At 38.8% G+C, this 16,430-nt stretch overlaps 2 protein-coding genes across 2 annotated transcripts in view; one reads left to right on the top strand and one right to left on the bottom strand.

Annotated features, from left to right (window-relative positions):
• The window catches only part of gabbr1a (gamma-aminobutyric acid (GABA) B receptor, 1a), a gene marked incomplete at both ends in the record, with an annotated part of 35,468 nt that extends 24,571 nt beyond the window's left edge, over positions 1–10,897 (top strand). Inside the window, 9 exons of the mRNA XM_083907173.1 lie at positions 1,471–1,621; positions 1,828–1,960; positions 3,283–3,399; positions 4,068–4,175; positions 4,978–5,071; positions 6,818–6,945; positions 8,513–8,641; positions 9,766–9,909; positions 10,604–10,897. Of these exons, the coding sequence (XP_083763299.1) occupies positions 1,471–1,621; positions 1,828–1,960; positions 3,283–3,399; positions 4,068–4,175; positions 4,978–5,071; positions 6,818–6,945; positions 8,513–8,641; positions 9,766–9,909; positions 10,604–10,897 (1,298 nt within the window). The remainder of the gene's footprint in view (positions 1–1,470; positions 1,622–1,827; positions 1,961–3,282; positions 3,400–4,067; positions 4,176–4,977; positions 5,072–6,817; positions 6,946–8,512; positions 8,642–9,765; positions 9,910–10,603) is intronic.
• A 5,063-nt stretch (positions 10,898–15,960) lies between these two features.
• The window catches only part of tnfb (tumor necrosis factor b (TNF superfamily, member 2)), a gene marked incomplete at both ends in the record, with an annotated part of 1,986 nt that continues 1,516 nt past the window's right edge, over positions 15,961–16,430 (bottom strand). Inside the window, one exon of the mRNA XM_083906691.1 lies at positions 15,961–16,412. Within this exon, the coding sequence (XP_083762817.1) occupies positions 15,961–16,412 (452 nt within the window). The remainder of the gene's footprint in view (positions 16,413–16,430) is intronic.

Here is a 16,430-nt window from a genome sequence, read left to right as displayed (position 1 = left end):
CCTGTGGGGGTGCTGTGCCTATCTCAGCTGACGTAGGGCGATCAGGACCCTGGACAGTTCACCAGACAAACAACCATTCACAGTTGATTTAAAGTGACCAATTGACCTAATCCCCAAATCTGCATGTTTCTGCAAACTCCATACAGGAAGACACTTGTTCCCACCACAGTCGGCACTGAATACAGTATGTCTATTACAACCACACTTCAAAAAGTCTGAACCGTGCCTTTAATTTATCATGTTATTAGAAGAAATGTAAAAAAGCAGCATATAATTCTGGGACATTTTGCTCACACGGCATGATTTATGAAACTTTGTGCTATTAAATGGGTCTTTGGTGAATTTGGTGAATCCCTCTCACATCGTGTGTGTGTGTGTGTGTGTGTGTGTGTGTGACAGCAGCAGCGACAGGAGGCTAAACAGAGCGTGATGGGTGTGTTGACGCCCTGTGACTCTCAGGGGGGAAACACTCTGACATCTGACACATCAGCTTCACGCTGCACTGACACTACAGCACTGACAAGCACACACACACACACACACACACACTGACACACGGGTAAATGCTTCCCTGCATGTTCTCTTGTGCACAGTCACTCATGCTGACCGTATAGTTCTTCCATGTTTGCTCTGCAGAGAATATAGAGACAGTTCACACCGAAGCACTGGTGCTGCAGACAGACAGATTTATTCAGACTGATCTGCTCGTCCCTCAGTCATCCTCACTGAGGAATTGTGCAGGTTTACACACTCACAAGCGTGAATAACTGTAAAAATCAGACTTACACAGCAGTTTTTATGGGTTTCTTGGTCCTCACTTTGTAAATAGTTGTAAGAAACTATCACATAATATCTGGATGTGAAGAGTGTCACTCAGCATTTCTTCTTTTCAGATTTCTTACTTTTTCTCTCTCATCTCTTCATAAAAACCCACAAGTTAAAATTAATTCAAACTTTCTTCAGTGAACTCAGTATATTTGTGTATATTCTGCAGTGTTTGGATGTGTTCCTGCTTTGCTGTGTGTTGACGGGATGAAGGTTTAACCTTTTGTGTTTTCAAATGGTTCACTGAGTGTAGAAGCAGAAAACAGCAGAGTACAGAGTGTACGACCATGAAAGCGAAGCTAACACTTCATTTGCTTCTCTTCAAGAAAATCCTGTGTGATTCTGTGAATAAACACTGGTTCAGATCAGATATAATACATCATTAAAATGTGTCTCAGTGCTTATGAAAAGTCAGGACTTAACTGCAGTGATTGGTGCTCTAATAATTAGACCCTGATTCATCTGAAGTCATCTGTAGATGATCAGAAGCTCTTTGGTTCAGTGGCTGAAGCAGCGTTAATGAATAAAGGAGGAGGAAAGGAAACAGCAGCACATTCATTATCTGCTCAGTGAAGCTGCTCAGTGTCAGAATACAGGAGAGGATCTGAGTGAACTCTGGTGTTTTTGTCTCCTCTGTCTCTTCAGGCTCTGGACCTCCGGCTGATCGAACCGTGGTGATTGAAGAGTTCAGGTTCTTGTCTCAGAAGCTGTTTGCAGCCGTGTCCGTCTTCGCCGGCCTCGGCATCTTACTGGGCATCGTCTGCCTCACCTTTAACATCTACAACGGCAACGTGCGGTGAGTTCACATACGTCCTCGCTGTTTCCTTCATGTTTTTTGTACTTTTTTGCCAGTATGGATGTGAAATGGGTCTTTAATTGTATTCATTATGGTCTTAAAAAGTCTTAAAAAGTCTTGTTGAAACCTGCAGAGACCCTGTTATATGATACTATGATGATAATGTCTGAAAATCTATTGTTTTTCTTTGTTTGTCACTGTTTCAGCTACATCCAGAACTCTCAGCCGTACCTGAACAACATGACTGCAGTGGGCTGTATGATGGCTCTGGCTGCTGTCTTTCCTCTGGGGATCGATGGACATCACGTCCACAGATCACAGTTCCCCATCGTCTGCCAGGTACACACACACACACACATTCTTGTACTTGCTGCATACTGAGGACTGGGTTGCTGACAAAGTGAGGACCAGCATTTCCACTTTATAAACACAATTACAATCTACTTCATGAATGACATCTACAAAGAACTACTAGTTGCAGTACCATAAAATGTCTGCAGGTGGAGCCCCAGAGCAAAAAGGGCTGGAAAACTTTTTCGATTTTTTTTTAATTTTATTTTGGTCCAAAATTTGACAAAAACGTCATAATATAATATGTCATCCAAAAGTTAAAAACAATTTTGAAAAAAAAAAATTTGGTCCAAAATTTGACAAAAAAAATTTGACCCAAAATTTGACAAAAAACGTCATACTATACTATGTCGTCCAAAAATTGAAAAAAAAAAAAAATGTGGTTCAAATTTTGAAAAAAAAATTTTTGTCCAAAATTTGACAAAAAAAATTGGACCCAAAATTTGGAAGAACGTCAAACTATACTGTCATCCAAAAGTTGAAAACAATTTTGAAAAAAAAAATTTGGTCCAAAATTTGACAAAAAAAATTTGGTCCAAAATTTGACAAAAAAAATTGGACCCAAAACTTGACAAAAAACGTCATACTATACTATGTCGTCCAAAAATTGAAAATAAAATTGAAAAAAAAAAAGTGGTCCAAATGTTGAAAAAAAAAATTTGGTCCAAATTTTGAAAAAAAAAAAGTGGTCCAAATGTTGAAAAAAAAATTTGGTCCAAATTTTGAAAAAAAAAAAGTGGTCCAAATGTTGAAAAAAAAATTTGGTCCAAATTTTGAAAAAAAAAATTTGGTCCAAATTTTGAAAAAAATAAAATTTTGTCGTCCAAAAGTTAAAAAAAAATTTGAAGAAAAAAATTGTCCAAAATTTGACAAAAAAAAATTGGACCCAAAATTTGACAAAAACGTCAAACTATACAATGTCATTCAAAAGTTAAAAAAAATTTGAAAAAACAATGTGGTCCAAAATTTTACAAAAAAGTCATGCTATACTATATCGTCCAAAAATTTTGACAAATAGTATAGCATGAGTATGAGTATGAGTAAAGCATGTTATATCAACCTAAGGAAGTGATTTCAATGAGAACAAAGTGAGGACCGACCAAAATGTCCTCACTCCGTAAAAATGACCTCACTTTGTTGGTTAAAAACCCTCACTGGTCCTCAGTATGCCGCAAGTACAAGAACACACACTCTCTCACTCTCAATATTAATGGAGGGGAGAGATTATCAACCAGGCTAAATAATAAATAAATAAAATATCCATATATAATATTCTCCTCTCTTTTTATTCCATCTTCTTCTTCTCTCAGTTCCGCCTGTGGCTGCTCGGCCTGGGCTTCAGTCTGGCGTACGGCAGCATGTTCACCAAGATCTGGTGGGTCCACACTCTGTTCACCAAGAAAGACGAGAAGAAGGAGAAGAAGAAGGTAAGAAGAAGAAGTGGAGGGATAAGTGTGGACGAATGGAGGTCAGACCCTTCAGTATGATTTAAAGAAAATAAGTTTCTAGTAACATAAGCTTCTTTGAATCCAGATGGAATTTTGGACACACACTTTCACATGACACAATAGGTGTGTGTGTGTGTGTGTCTTTTCTTAAATATAGAACGTCCTCGAGCCACAGAGATGCCGTCACTCTGTGATGTGATGTGGTTTCTAAGATCTAATCAGACAAAATGCGAGAGATTAAGCCATTTATGGAATATCCATGAATATGTATGAGCATTAAAGTTCTGTGCAGAAATCTAACCGCCCTTGGGTGTGTGTGTGTGTGTGTGTGTGTGTGTGTGTGTGTGTGTGTTATTATTTGAGCCTGTGCCAGAGAGCTCTGTGTTAGTATTTCTAATCAGTTTTATTTGTATTGCGCCAAAACACAACACACATTATCTCAAGGTTCTGCACAGTACAAAGCAACAAACCTTTAAAATAATATAAAACACATACCTTATGATATACCAACTCCATATAAAACAAAAACATGTGCACACTCTCAGATGCACAGTCGTCCAAAAACTATAAGAACTTTGTCATTATTATTATTATTATTATTATAATGAAAGTGTTTTTTCTCTGCGTCTCAAACTCAAACTCAGCAGCACCTGGAGCCGTGGAAACTCTACGCCACCGTTGGCGTTCTGCTGGCCGTCGACTTCCTGTCACTCATGATTTGGCAGATTGTGGATCCTCTGCACGTCACAGTGGAGGTAGAGTAGCAAACACCAGGTCATCATCATCATCATCATCATCATCATCATCAGTGATGAGACGCTGAGCCTCGTTTGTAGAAACATATTTGATTTGTGTTGCACTTAAAGATCAGCGTCTGAAACGAGGATAAATATCATCGCGTCGTCTCTTAAAAGCTCTGATGAACAACAGCGCGATAACGGAGACGTTTATGTCCTGAAGAATGATCGTCGTTTGTCTGATGTTTGATTTGAACCGTAAACATCGGCTTCATCTGTGGCGTTCGTGTCGTAAAAAAACACTTTTATTTAATTAAACGGTCATAAAACATCCAGACAAATGCTTTTTACTAATTCTCTGCCTTTAAATGTCTGTTATAACTGCTAATTTAACTTATTTCAACTTTTAAAACTTTTTTAAAAATGCCATTTTTGTTTTGTTGCACATTTGACATCCCTGTTACAAAGATCAAAGGTCATTTGAGCTCCTGGTCCTGAGAGATTAGAGATTACGATTAAAATTGGATAGTTCTTCAAATATGGTAGGATTAACCAGGCCTGCATTTTCTTTAAATAGATATTTCAAATCTATCAAATATCTAATACTCTATAATGCAGTCGTCTGTATCTGTCTGGTGGGAACGACCAATATTTTCAGATCAATCCTGCTGTCGTCAGTGCATTCACAGACTCTGCAGGTTTCATCCCTCTGCCTCAGTGGAGCCACTGTCTCTTCTCTTTTCTTATTACCTTCTCTCTCTCTCTTTCTCTTTTATCCTCCCGTTCTTCTTCCCTCTGCCTGAATCTGCAATGTGAGTAGAAGTTCACTAAGGAGGCTCCCAAAGAAGATCTGGACGTCCTGATTCAGCCGTTACTGGAGCACTGCAGCTCAGAGAAGATGAACACATGGCTCGGTATTTAAGCTCTTTTCTTATCCTTTTTGCAACCTGTCATTTTTATCACTTTTTTTTTTCTCTGGACTGGTTTTGAATATCTTTGTCACACACACACTGACTTTCTTCTCAAAAACAAAAAGTATCTCGGAATGACTTGAAATTTTACTCGGTTATAGTCAATGTTGCCCTGAACAAGAATCCGTTGAAAATATTTGCATATCTCTTAAGGGATAATTTTAATGAATTTTTTTATTCATAAAATGATCCATTTGTCCTGATGCACTTTGACAGTGAGCTGAGTTTTTTCAAAAAAACAAAAAGTATCTCGGAATGACTTGAAATTTACCATCATAATAGTCGGCATCGCCCTGAACAAGGATCTGTTGAAAATATTTGCAAATCTCTTAAGGAATAATTTTAATGAATATTTGAAAATCATGAAATTATCCATTTGCCCTGATGCACTTTGACAGTGAACTGAGTTTCTTCTTGAAAACAAAAAGTATCTCGGAATGACTTGAAATTCACCATCATAATAGTCGGTATCACCCTGAACAAGGATCTGTTGAAAATATTTGCATATTTCTTAAGGAATAATTTTAATGAATTTTTGAAAATCATGAAATGATCCATTTGCCCTGATGCACTTTGACAGTGAGCTGAGTTTCTTCTCAAAAACAAAAAGTATCTCCAAATTACTCGAGATTTACCATCATAATAGTCAACGTCGCCCTGAACAAGGATCCGTTGAAATTATTTGCATATCTCTTAAGGAATATTTTTAATGAATTTCTTTTATTCATGAAATGATCCATTTGCCCTGATGCACTTTGACAGTGAACTGACTTTCTTCTCGAAAACAAAAAGTATCTCAGAATGACTTGAAATTTACCATCATAAAAGCCGACGTCGACCCTAAACAAGAATCTGTTGAAAATATTTGCATATCTCTTAAGGAATAATTTTAACGAATTTTTTTTATTCATAGAATGATACATTTGCCCTGATGCACTTTGACAGTGAGCTGACTTTTTTCAAAAAAACAAAAAGTATCTCGGAATGACTTGAAATTTTACCCAGTAATAGTCAGCGTCGTCCTGAACAAGAATGCGTTAAAAATATTTGCAAATCTCTTAAGGAATATTTTTAATTATTTTTTTTTTATTCATGAAATGATCCATTTGTCCTGATGCACTTTGACAGTGAGCTGAGTTTCTTCAAAAAAACAAAAAGTATCTCGGAATGACTTGAAATTCACCATCATAATAGTCGGCATCGCCCTGAACAAGGATCTGTTGAAAATATTTGCATATCTCTTAAGGAATAATTTTAATGAATATTTGAAAATCATGAAATTATCCATTTGCCCTGATGCACTTTGACAGTGAGCTGAGTTTCTTCAAAAAAACAAAAAGTATCTCGGAATGACTTGAAATTCACCGTCATAATAGTCGGCATCACCCTGAACAAGGATCTGTTGAAAATATTTGCATATCTCTTAAGGAATATTTTTAATGATTTTTTTTTATTCAGAAAATGATCCATTTGCCCTGATGCACTTTGACAGTGAGCTTTTTTCAAAAAAACAAAAAGTATCTCGGAATGACTTGAAATTCGCCATCATAATAGTCGGCATCACCCTGAACAAGGATCTGTTGAAAATATACTGCATATCTCTTAAGGAATAATTTTAATGAATTTTTTGTTTTGTTTTTGTTGTCATTAATGTAATTTCCTGTCATGTGTGATTCCTTCCTGCTGTAGGTGTGGTTTATGGCTACAAGGGTCTGCTGCTGCTGTTGGGCATTTTCCTGGCGTACGAGACCAAGTCTGTGTCCACAGAGAAGATCAACGACCACCGAGCCGTGGGGATGGCGATCTACAACGTTGCTGTAAGTAATTCCCTTCCCTTTGTGACCGTTGTTTTCTACTGACCACAGCGAGGAGGCTGCAGCAGCTACACTTTTTATTGCCCTCGTAGCACAAAACGACAGTAGAAGGTCTGCGGGGAGTCAATCAGTGTCAGTACCTCAATGATGACGTTGTCTGGTGCTAGGATTTCAGACACGTTACCAGCTCATAACACAGAGATCGACAACCATTCGCTCTCACACTCACACCTCGTCAATTATACAGTTCTGATGACCACTCAAAGCTCCTTCATGCTGCGACGGTAACAGTCATGTTCTGTTTGTGTTATAGAATAGAGAGTTGCTCTCAGTCGGCGTCCTTGTGAAATAAATGTTCACTGAAATCAATCAAAACAAACTTTTATAGCTTTCGCTGAACAATCAGTAGATGTTTCACACTGTGCGTTATCCATTATCTTTGTGTGCATAGAGACTGCGTCCTCGTATCGCCTCGTATTGCCTCGTGTTTTGTGTTTGAAAAAGCAGCAGTTATTGGTGCTAAAGCACAGCCATCAGTCGTTCATGTTAACAGCAAGTGAATCATCTGAAACTGAGGCATCTTAGATGCACTTTACTCCAAAATAGCTGCCGTTACGTTCACTTTAGGCACTTTAGACGAATACATGACGTGATATCCTGACACTGGGAAACTTGATGTGAAAGAAAAGTGCTTTATTTCACTTTTTAAACCATTTTAGATCCTATATATATATATCTATATATCTATAGATATATATGACATTTTGGTTATCAGGTGATGACCTATGAATGAATGAATGAATGCCTCTTCCTTAATGGAGGTTATTCATCATTGATCCATCGGTCATTGTTGTTTATATTAACATTAAAAGCATCTTCATCACATGGCTTCATAGTATTAGACAGATCTAATATTATTATTATCATTATTATTATTCTTCCATGTCATCAGAGCTGCAACTAACGATTATTTTCGTAATCGATTAATCTGTCGATAATTTTCTCGATTAATCGATGAAACGTTTGGTCCATAAAATGTCAGAGAATGTTAAAAAACCGTTGATGAAGGATGTTCTCTAATGTCTTGTTTTGTTCACAAACCAAAATGATTCAGTTTTAATGATTTCTTTGTTTATGTGGAGCAAAGAAACAAAGAAAATATTCACATTTAAGAAGCTAAAATCTTGTTTTAATCATGAAAAAAGCTTCAAACCGATTATCAATTATCAAAATAGTTGGTGATTAATTTAGTAATCGATTATTAATCAATTCATCGATGAATCGTTTCAGCTCTACATGTCATGATGATGTTCTCGACTCATCTTTATAATGAAGTCAACAGTTAACGGTGTCTTTCTCTTGAGCTTCAGACTCTGATGACGTGACAGTTTGGTGATTGTCAGCTTTTAAGTTTTTAATGCTGAGTTCACATCTCTGCAGAATGATAAACAGACGTGGTTTTCTTCCCTTCTCTGATTCTGCTTTTTACTTCACCTTCTCTTTCTCTTGACTTAAACCTTAACCGCGCTCCTTTGTTTTTAAACCTCTCCGTGTCCTCGTCTTGCTGCAGGTCTTGTGCCTGATCACGGCTCCGGTGACGATGATCCTGTCTTCACAGCAGGACGCCTCCTTTGCCTTTGCCGCTCTGGCCGTCGTCTTCTCTGCCTACATCACTCTGGTGGTGATGTTCGTACCTAAGGTGCTTTCACTCCGTTCCCCTGACTGTGTTCTGTCTGATAATAACAATAACAACGTAGATGTAGGGTTAATACTTTGACGTTTGTTTGCATCTGTTAAGAAAGGAAATCGTCCGTCAGCAGATACAGTAAACGCCTTATAGTGAGAGAGAAGTGCAGCTGGGTCATGAACATGAGACTAAAGAACGCCACCTGCAGGAATTCAGACGTCATTAGCTGAAAATGCAAGAAATATTATCGTCTACATCAGGCGTCTCAAACTGTAATGACCTGGGGGACACAGAGTGTCTAGTTTGGTTATTATATCATGATATTTCACATAATTTCACATTAAAAGTGATTGTTTGATACGGAACAAAAAAAGGTTGACTATATAAACTTAATATAATAAGTAAGTCATCATTTTTATGAATAAATTAGTATTAATAAGTAACATAGTAATAAAAAACACACAGCAATATGTAATTTAGAGCAGCAACTAATGATTATTTTCCTTATCGATGAATCGTTTAGTTCATAAAATGTTAAAAAAACGTTGATCAGTGTTTGTCAAACCTGGAAATGAAGACGTTCTCAAACGTCTTTGTTTTTGTCCACAAAGCAAAATGATTCAGTTTGAATGATTTCTTTGTTTTTATGGAGCAAAGAAACAGAAAATATTCACATTTAAGAAGCTGAAACAATCATAAATCTGGTTTTAATCATGAAAAAAAGCTTCAAACTGATCATTATACCGATTATTATCAAAATAGATGACGAGTAATTTAGTCTTCGTCATTGTTAATATATATATATTCCCCATGTTCTTATTTAATGGTTAAGTGAAAAGATTTAAAGAAAAACAAAAGTTAATATAAAGAAAAACAAGACGTATATTGAAAATATAAAGCATAATATATTGTAATATGCTTTGTCCCATATATGTTAACACAGTTTATTATTCATTGCATTATATTTTCCTATATATGACCATATATTTGTGCTGCACCATGAACGTTTCTGACATCAACACTTTGCTCAACTTGAGCCTGAGATATTCGTCAGATGTAAGAATAAGAAAACAACGCTTTGACGCTTTGACGTTTGTTTGCTCGTCGATCGACTTCCTGTCGTTGTGTCGTCGCAGATGCGGCGTCTGATCACGCGTGGAGAATGGCAGTCTGAGCAGCAGGACACTCTGAAGACGGGATCGTCCACCAACAACAACGACGAGGAGAAGTCCAGGCAGCTGGAGAGAGAGAACAGAGAGCTGCAGAAGATCATCCAGGAGGTCAACGCCTCACTATTATCATTATTATTATTATTATTATTATTATTATTATTATCACGTTCTAACTCTTCAGATGTCAAGGTTCTTGCAGGATTAGGTTAATTCAGGTCGCGGTTGTATATAATATTGTGTATATACAGTACATTTAAGAGGTACTGTGTAAAATACAGAGCAGGAGAAAGTACTAAAATATTGTACTCTAGTAAAAGTACCAATACTTTGATGAAATATTACTCAAGTGGAAGTAAAAAGTAGTTCCTTTGAGATGTACTTTAAGTAAAAGTTACTTTGTGTGTGGTGTGAGTGTAGTAGAAATATGACAAAGGCTCAGAAATCCAAAACTATTTTGGAGCTCACGCCCGGCACGACACAGGATATGACATCACTTTAGGCCACGCCCCCTATGTTCACGCTCCAGTGCTGGTGATAATCACATCATCATTCTCTGGTTCTGCTGTATATTTTCCCCTGTAGGTCTTTATTTACTCAGTAACAGATAGGATTTATAAAGTAACTAAGTACAATACGTACTGAAGTAAAATACAAAATCCTGATTTTAAATTGTACTTAAAAAATACAAAATACACACAAAAAAAGTATTCAATACAGTAACTTCTATAATTCTATTATTTTCTAAAATACAAAATACAATCTTAAATGTCCTCACCGACGCTTTTCCTTTGTCTGTTTTCAGAAAGAAGAGCGAGTGTCAGTGCTGCGTAACCAGCTGGCCGAGCGTCAGGCTCTGCGGAACCGCCGCCGTCCGTCCGCGGGCCACAACCAGAACCACAACGCTCCGGCGCCGCCGCCGCCGTCGTCCCAGACGGACCCCAAGTCTCTGCTTCCTCCTCCGGGTTATCCTCAGCCCGGCTCTGACAATCACTCCCTCCCTCCGTCCTTCTCCAACTCCTCCTCTCTTTACCCGGCCGACACCAAGATGAGCCGCAACCACTGTCACAACAGCCAGATCCCTCTGCTGTATAAATAGGCCGGGCACGGGAGGGGGGGCGGGGCATGGAGGGGGGGCGGGGCAAGGGCGGGGAGGGGGGCGTCGGCTATCACAAAGTGCACACGGGAGACACGCACACACACACACACACACACACACACCACCAAGCAGAGACACTGTGACTTGTTTTGACGCAGCGACGTAATGACACTGTTAATGTGGCACACACACACACACACACACACACACACACACACACACACATTCTTGTACTTGCTGCATACTGAGGACCGGGTAAAAGTGCTGACAAAGTGAGGACCAGCATTTCCACTTTATAAATCAACACAATTACAAATATCTACTTCATGAATGACATCTATAAAGAACTACTGGGTGCAGTACCATGAAATGTCTGCAGGTGGAGCCCCAGAGCAAAAAGTATATGAAACACTCCGTTAAAAACAGAGTATAGCATGTTTACAAGCTAAGGAAGCGATTTCAATGAAAACAAAGCGAGGACCGGCATTATGCCCTTATATAAATCAACACAATTACAAATATCTACTTCATGAATGACATGTATAAAGAACTACTGGGTGCAGTACCATAACATGTCTGCAGGTGGAGCCCCAGAGCAAAAAGTGTGTGAATCCACCAGGGCAAATTGACCAAATTAAGGACCTCTGAGTATAGCATGTTTACAACCTCAGGAAGTGATCGGTCAAAATGTCCTCACTCTGTTGGTTAAAAACCCCTCACTGGTCCTCAGTATGCCGCAAGTACAAGAACACACACACACACACGAGTACAACAGAATCACAACGCCTGTCGTCATCGTTCTGATCTCACTGTGTTCACGTCACCGGCGAACGCTCGACGCTTCGATGAAGCACGTCTGCTAACCTTTGTGATGAGGTCAGAGGTCAAAAGGTCAAAAGGTCAGAGGTCAAAAGGTCACAGGTCAAAAGGTCAGAGGTCACGTGGTGTGGTTGAGAATCTCCAGAGGAAACATCGGTGTTTGTGTCTCCAGAGACAAATGTCTGGAGTTTGTTGACGCGCTCGAGCACAAACTGTTTATATCGTCGTGTAATCTCTAATCTGTCGTTCTGTCATGGAGTTGTTGTGCGATAATTTGTTTGTTTGTTTGTTTCTTTCAGAGAATATTGAGAAAAGATTCCGTTTAAAAAAGGACAACACGGTTTTTTTTAATTTTCTCCTCTGAAGGACGTGGAGCTGGAAAAATAACTTTTTATTATTTTACATTGGCTGAGGATTATTAGAGCGTTTAAAGGGAAAAAAGAACGTTTTTGATCGTTTTTCCGTTTGAAATAATGTTTATATTTTATTTATTTTTTGCAGTAGTAGCCGTCAAATAATCCACATAATCTGCAGTCAATCGTCGACGTTTGTCGTCGGTGAACGACTGAGTTCGGTCTAAAAATCCCAAACTGTGAGACGAGGTTTTGGTGCAGAAACGTTTTGTAGACTTTATATTTGTACAGCGACGCGTGGAAAAACTTCTCTGATGTTTATGTTTCTGTCACGACTCAAAAGCACAGTTTTTTATACACGTGTCACTTTTATCACGTTTCATTCCTTCATCACAGACGACGTTAGTTTCTACTTTTCTTTGAATAACTCTGTAAATAGTTGAAAGTGAAGACGAGTCGCGTGACTGTGTTTATTCAGCGGTTGTTGATGGATGAGATGTTTGCAGATTCTTATAAAAACGGCGACAGTATATACTTCAGAGTACACTTACACAGAGTGGATTATTTGAATAATAATAATATTAATTGTGAGGTGGACGGTGTTAAAGAGATAGTTGAGGTTTTTAAAGTGTGGTTTGAGGAATTCTGACGTCTAATCCTAATCCTCTACAATCTGTGTCTCTACTGTAAACACACAGTTCTTCATGTATTTGTCACTTTATCTCATCGTTAGACGACCTTTTCTGACCGGAAACAGCGTTTTATGTCAAAAACACTCGTTCATATAAAGCCCATAGAAGAATCCCTCAGTCAGATTTATCTTGTAGTTACACAAAATAATCTCCAAAGTCTAACGGATGCTAAACAACCGTCGCAAACACGGTGAATTAAAGAGTGAACGTATTCTCAAGATTTCATCGATGACGGAGCTCTTAAACTCAAACGACCTGAGGGTCACTGAGTTCAGTCGTTCAGGGGCTGGAGAAGTCATACAAAAGGCCAACTTTTTGAGAAAAATATCATATTTATGATGATATTTCACATTAAAAGTGATCGTTTTGATATAGAAGGGAAAAAAAGTTGACAATATCAACGTATTTATGATGCAAATTTAACACAGTGATAAAAAACGTGCAGGAATAACTAATTTAGAGTCGACACTGATGATTCGTTTCATCATCGATGAAATGACGATGTTCTCAAAAGTCTTTGTTTTTGTTCACAAACCAAAATTATTCCGTTTGAATGATTTATTTGTTTTATGGAGCAAAGAAACAAAGAGAACCTTCACATTTAAGAAGCAAAAACAATCAGAAATCTGGTTTTAATCATGAAAAAAAAGCTTCAAACTGTTCAAATATATCAAAATAGTTGACGATTAATAATTAATCGATGAATCGTTTCAGCTCTAAACTCATTATAAGGTTTGACACCACTGTTCTATGAGATCAGCTTAATCCAGTCTAATCCTGGTTCTTCACGTCTCGTATTCAAACATTAACGAGGAACTCGTTGATTAAATGTTGTTTTTCCGCCTCATTTCTGCTCGGAGGCAAAATGCAATATAAACTAGTGAGTAATAATAATATGAATATGTGGTTTCTGGTTTAGTCTCAGTCTTCCCACCATCCAATAATCTCAAAAATATCAAATTCTTTAATCTGACAGATTAATCTCAGTCTCCTCATCAGTACAAACACGTCCATATTTTGCCATGTTTTTCTTGTGGTCGTCGTTTAAAAGCATCGTCTGTTATTTCCGGGCTTTATGTTTCGTTCTATTTGTAGTTGGAGCTCGGAATTTCCGAGGTCGTGTGGTTTTTCCTGAAGAGGGAACGCTGCCCTGATCTATGGTTTTTAAAGTTCTGATGTAAATGGACGAGTCGTGATTCCCTCGTACAACAACACTTTAAAAACTCTGAACTGTTCCTTTAAATGAACGAAACAAGCCGTTCTTACGTTAACTGTGTCGTTGATGGAGCTGATCGTGTACGATATGAACGCAGGAATAAAAGAGGAAAAGTTCTATTATTTATATTCACTATATATATAAAAAAAGAGCTTAAATGTTAATATATTTCAGAGTGTGTGTGTGTGTGTGTATGCAAATATACAAGACTATAAATAAAGTCAGTGTTTTTTCAAGTGGCTTTTATTTAGTTTGTGTGTTTGAGTTCAGATCATCTGTCGATTCTTACGTCGTCCACTAGATGTCAGCACTTGTAGATTATTCTTCTCTGGTTTTTCCACGACCTCAAAGTATTTAGTATCTTCAGGTTCTGTGTATTTGTACGTGGAACTGTAGTTTTCTCCAGGTTCTCTCGTGGTGAAGTGAGCGATGTTTGTGTTCCTGTGTTTATTATTCAGACAGTTTTAAAGATAAAGTAAACAAAAATAGACTCATTATCTACACTAAAAACCTGCTACAAACACACACACACTGTTACGCACACACACACATACACTGTTACACACACACACAGTTACACACACACACACACAGTTACACACACACACACATACACTGTTACACACACACACTGTTACACACACACACACAGTTACACACATACACTGTTACACACACACACTGTTACACACGCACACAGTGACACACACACACATACACTGTTACACACACACTGTTACACACACACACACACTGTTACACACACACACAGTTACACACACACACACACTGTTACACACACACACACACTGTTACACACACACATACACACACTGTTACACACACACTGTTACACACACACACTGTTACACACGCACACACACATACACTGTTACACACACACAGTTACACACACACACAGTTACACACACACATACACTGTTACACACACACACTGTTACACACACACACACAGTTACACACACACACAGTTACACACACACACATACACTGTTACACACACACACAGTTACACACACACACTGTTACACACGCACACAGTTATACACACACACACATATACACTGTTACACACACACTGTTACACACACACACACACTGTTACACACACACACACACTGTTACACACACACAGTTACACACACACACACACTGTTACACACACACACACACTAACCCGCATGTCATGTCTTTTTCCAGCTGACTGAAGATGAAGTATGTGAGACGCCAGGGAAAGTGGTCGGTGGTGTGGAGAGAGAGGGTGTGCGTGTGTGTGTGTGTGTGTGTGTGTGTGTGTGTGTGTGTGTGTGTGTGTGTGTGTGTGTGTGTGTGTGTGTGTGTGTGTGTGAGTGTGTGTGAGACTGTGAAAGGGTGTGTGTGGGGAAAACCCGCTCTGGGCTGAGGCCTCTGTGTCTCCACCTGACACAGCACTCAGTGAGACTGAGACTAGAAAGTAGGAAATTCCCCTGATGTCTGATCTAACACAGGAAGTATTTGCTGTGTAGGAATGTGTGTGTGCGGGTGTGTGTGTGTGTGTGTTAAATGCCAACTCACTTGCCATATTTGTTATTCTAATATTTCATCTACAAACATTTTCCTCATTTTCCTTTTTATTTCAACTTCAGTGACCAAAAAACATCCCATTCCACCTAATCCCAACACATTTAAATATAAATAAATACAAATAAATACAGATTGTAAGAAAACAGTATAAACGTCATGTGCAGTAAAAAATGTAGTCTACAACAATCTGGGCTCAGTTTAAATAAAAGTACAACAACAACAACAATAATAATAATAATAATAATAATAATAATAATAATAAAAAAGTGCCTAAAACAGAGAAATAAGTTGCAAACTGTTACAGTTTAGTAACCGGAACAAAACGATCTCAATTGAGATTTGAATATTTCTTCATCACCGTGAAGATGAACAGTAACAAACTCCTTCAGAGTGTTTTTCTCAAAGTGCAAACACACCAAAGAAGGTCTTTCCTTCCTCCGTCTCCAGCTCCGACAGCTGGTTCGTCTCCGTCCACAGTCGATCGCCTTTGTTCAGCTGAAACACGGCGCCCAGGTAGATGGTGTTGTACCAGCCCTGACCATCGGCGGCGCTGTCGCTCTGACACGCCGACCTCACCGCGCTCATCAGCGACGCTTTGCTGCCGAAGGAGTCGGAGAAACGCCAGAGTCTGTGGCTGAGCGGCGTCAGCGGCTTCCTCGCTCGCTCGTCTCCGCCTTCGCCGCACGAGACTCTGAACGACGCCTGGCTGTAGACGAAGAACAGGCCGTTCTGCGGGATTATGATCTGGTTGTCGCGCAGCAGGAACCCGCCCTGAGAGAACGCTTGGCCCTGACCGCTCTTCCACTCCAGCCTCGTTTCTCTGGACGATTCGTCCTCGTCGTCGTAGCTGCCTGAAAACAGAGAAGAAG

Source organism: Microchirus variegatus (assembly GCF_963457635.1).
Source record: "Microchirus variegatus genome assembly, chromosome: 20".
Classification (NCBI taxonomy): domain Eukaryota; kingdom Metazoa; phylum Chordata; class Actinopteri; order Pleuronectiformes; family Soleidae; genus Microchirus; species Microchirus variegatus.
Note: the sequence above shows the minus strand (reverse complement) of the source record. Positions and strands in the feature narration are given on the sequence as shown.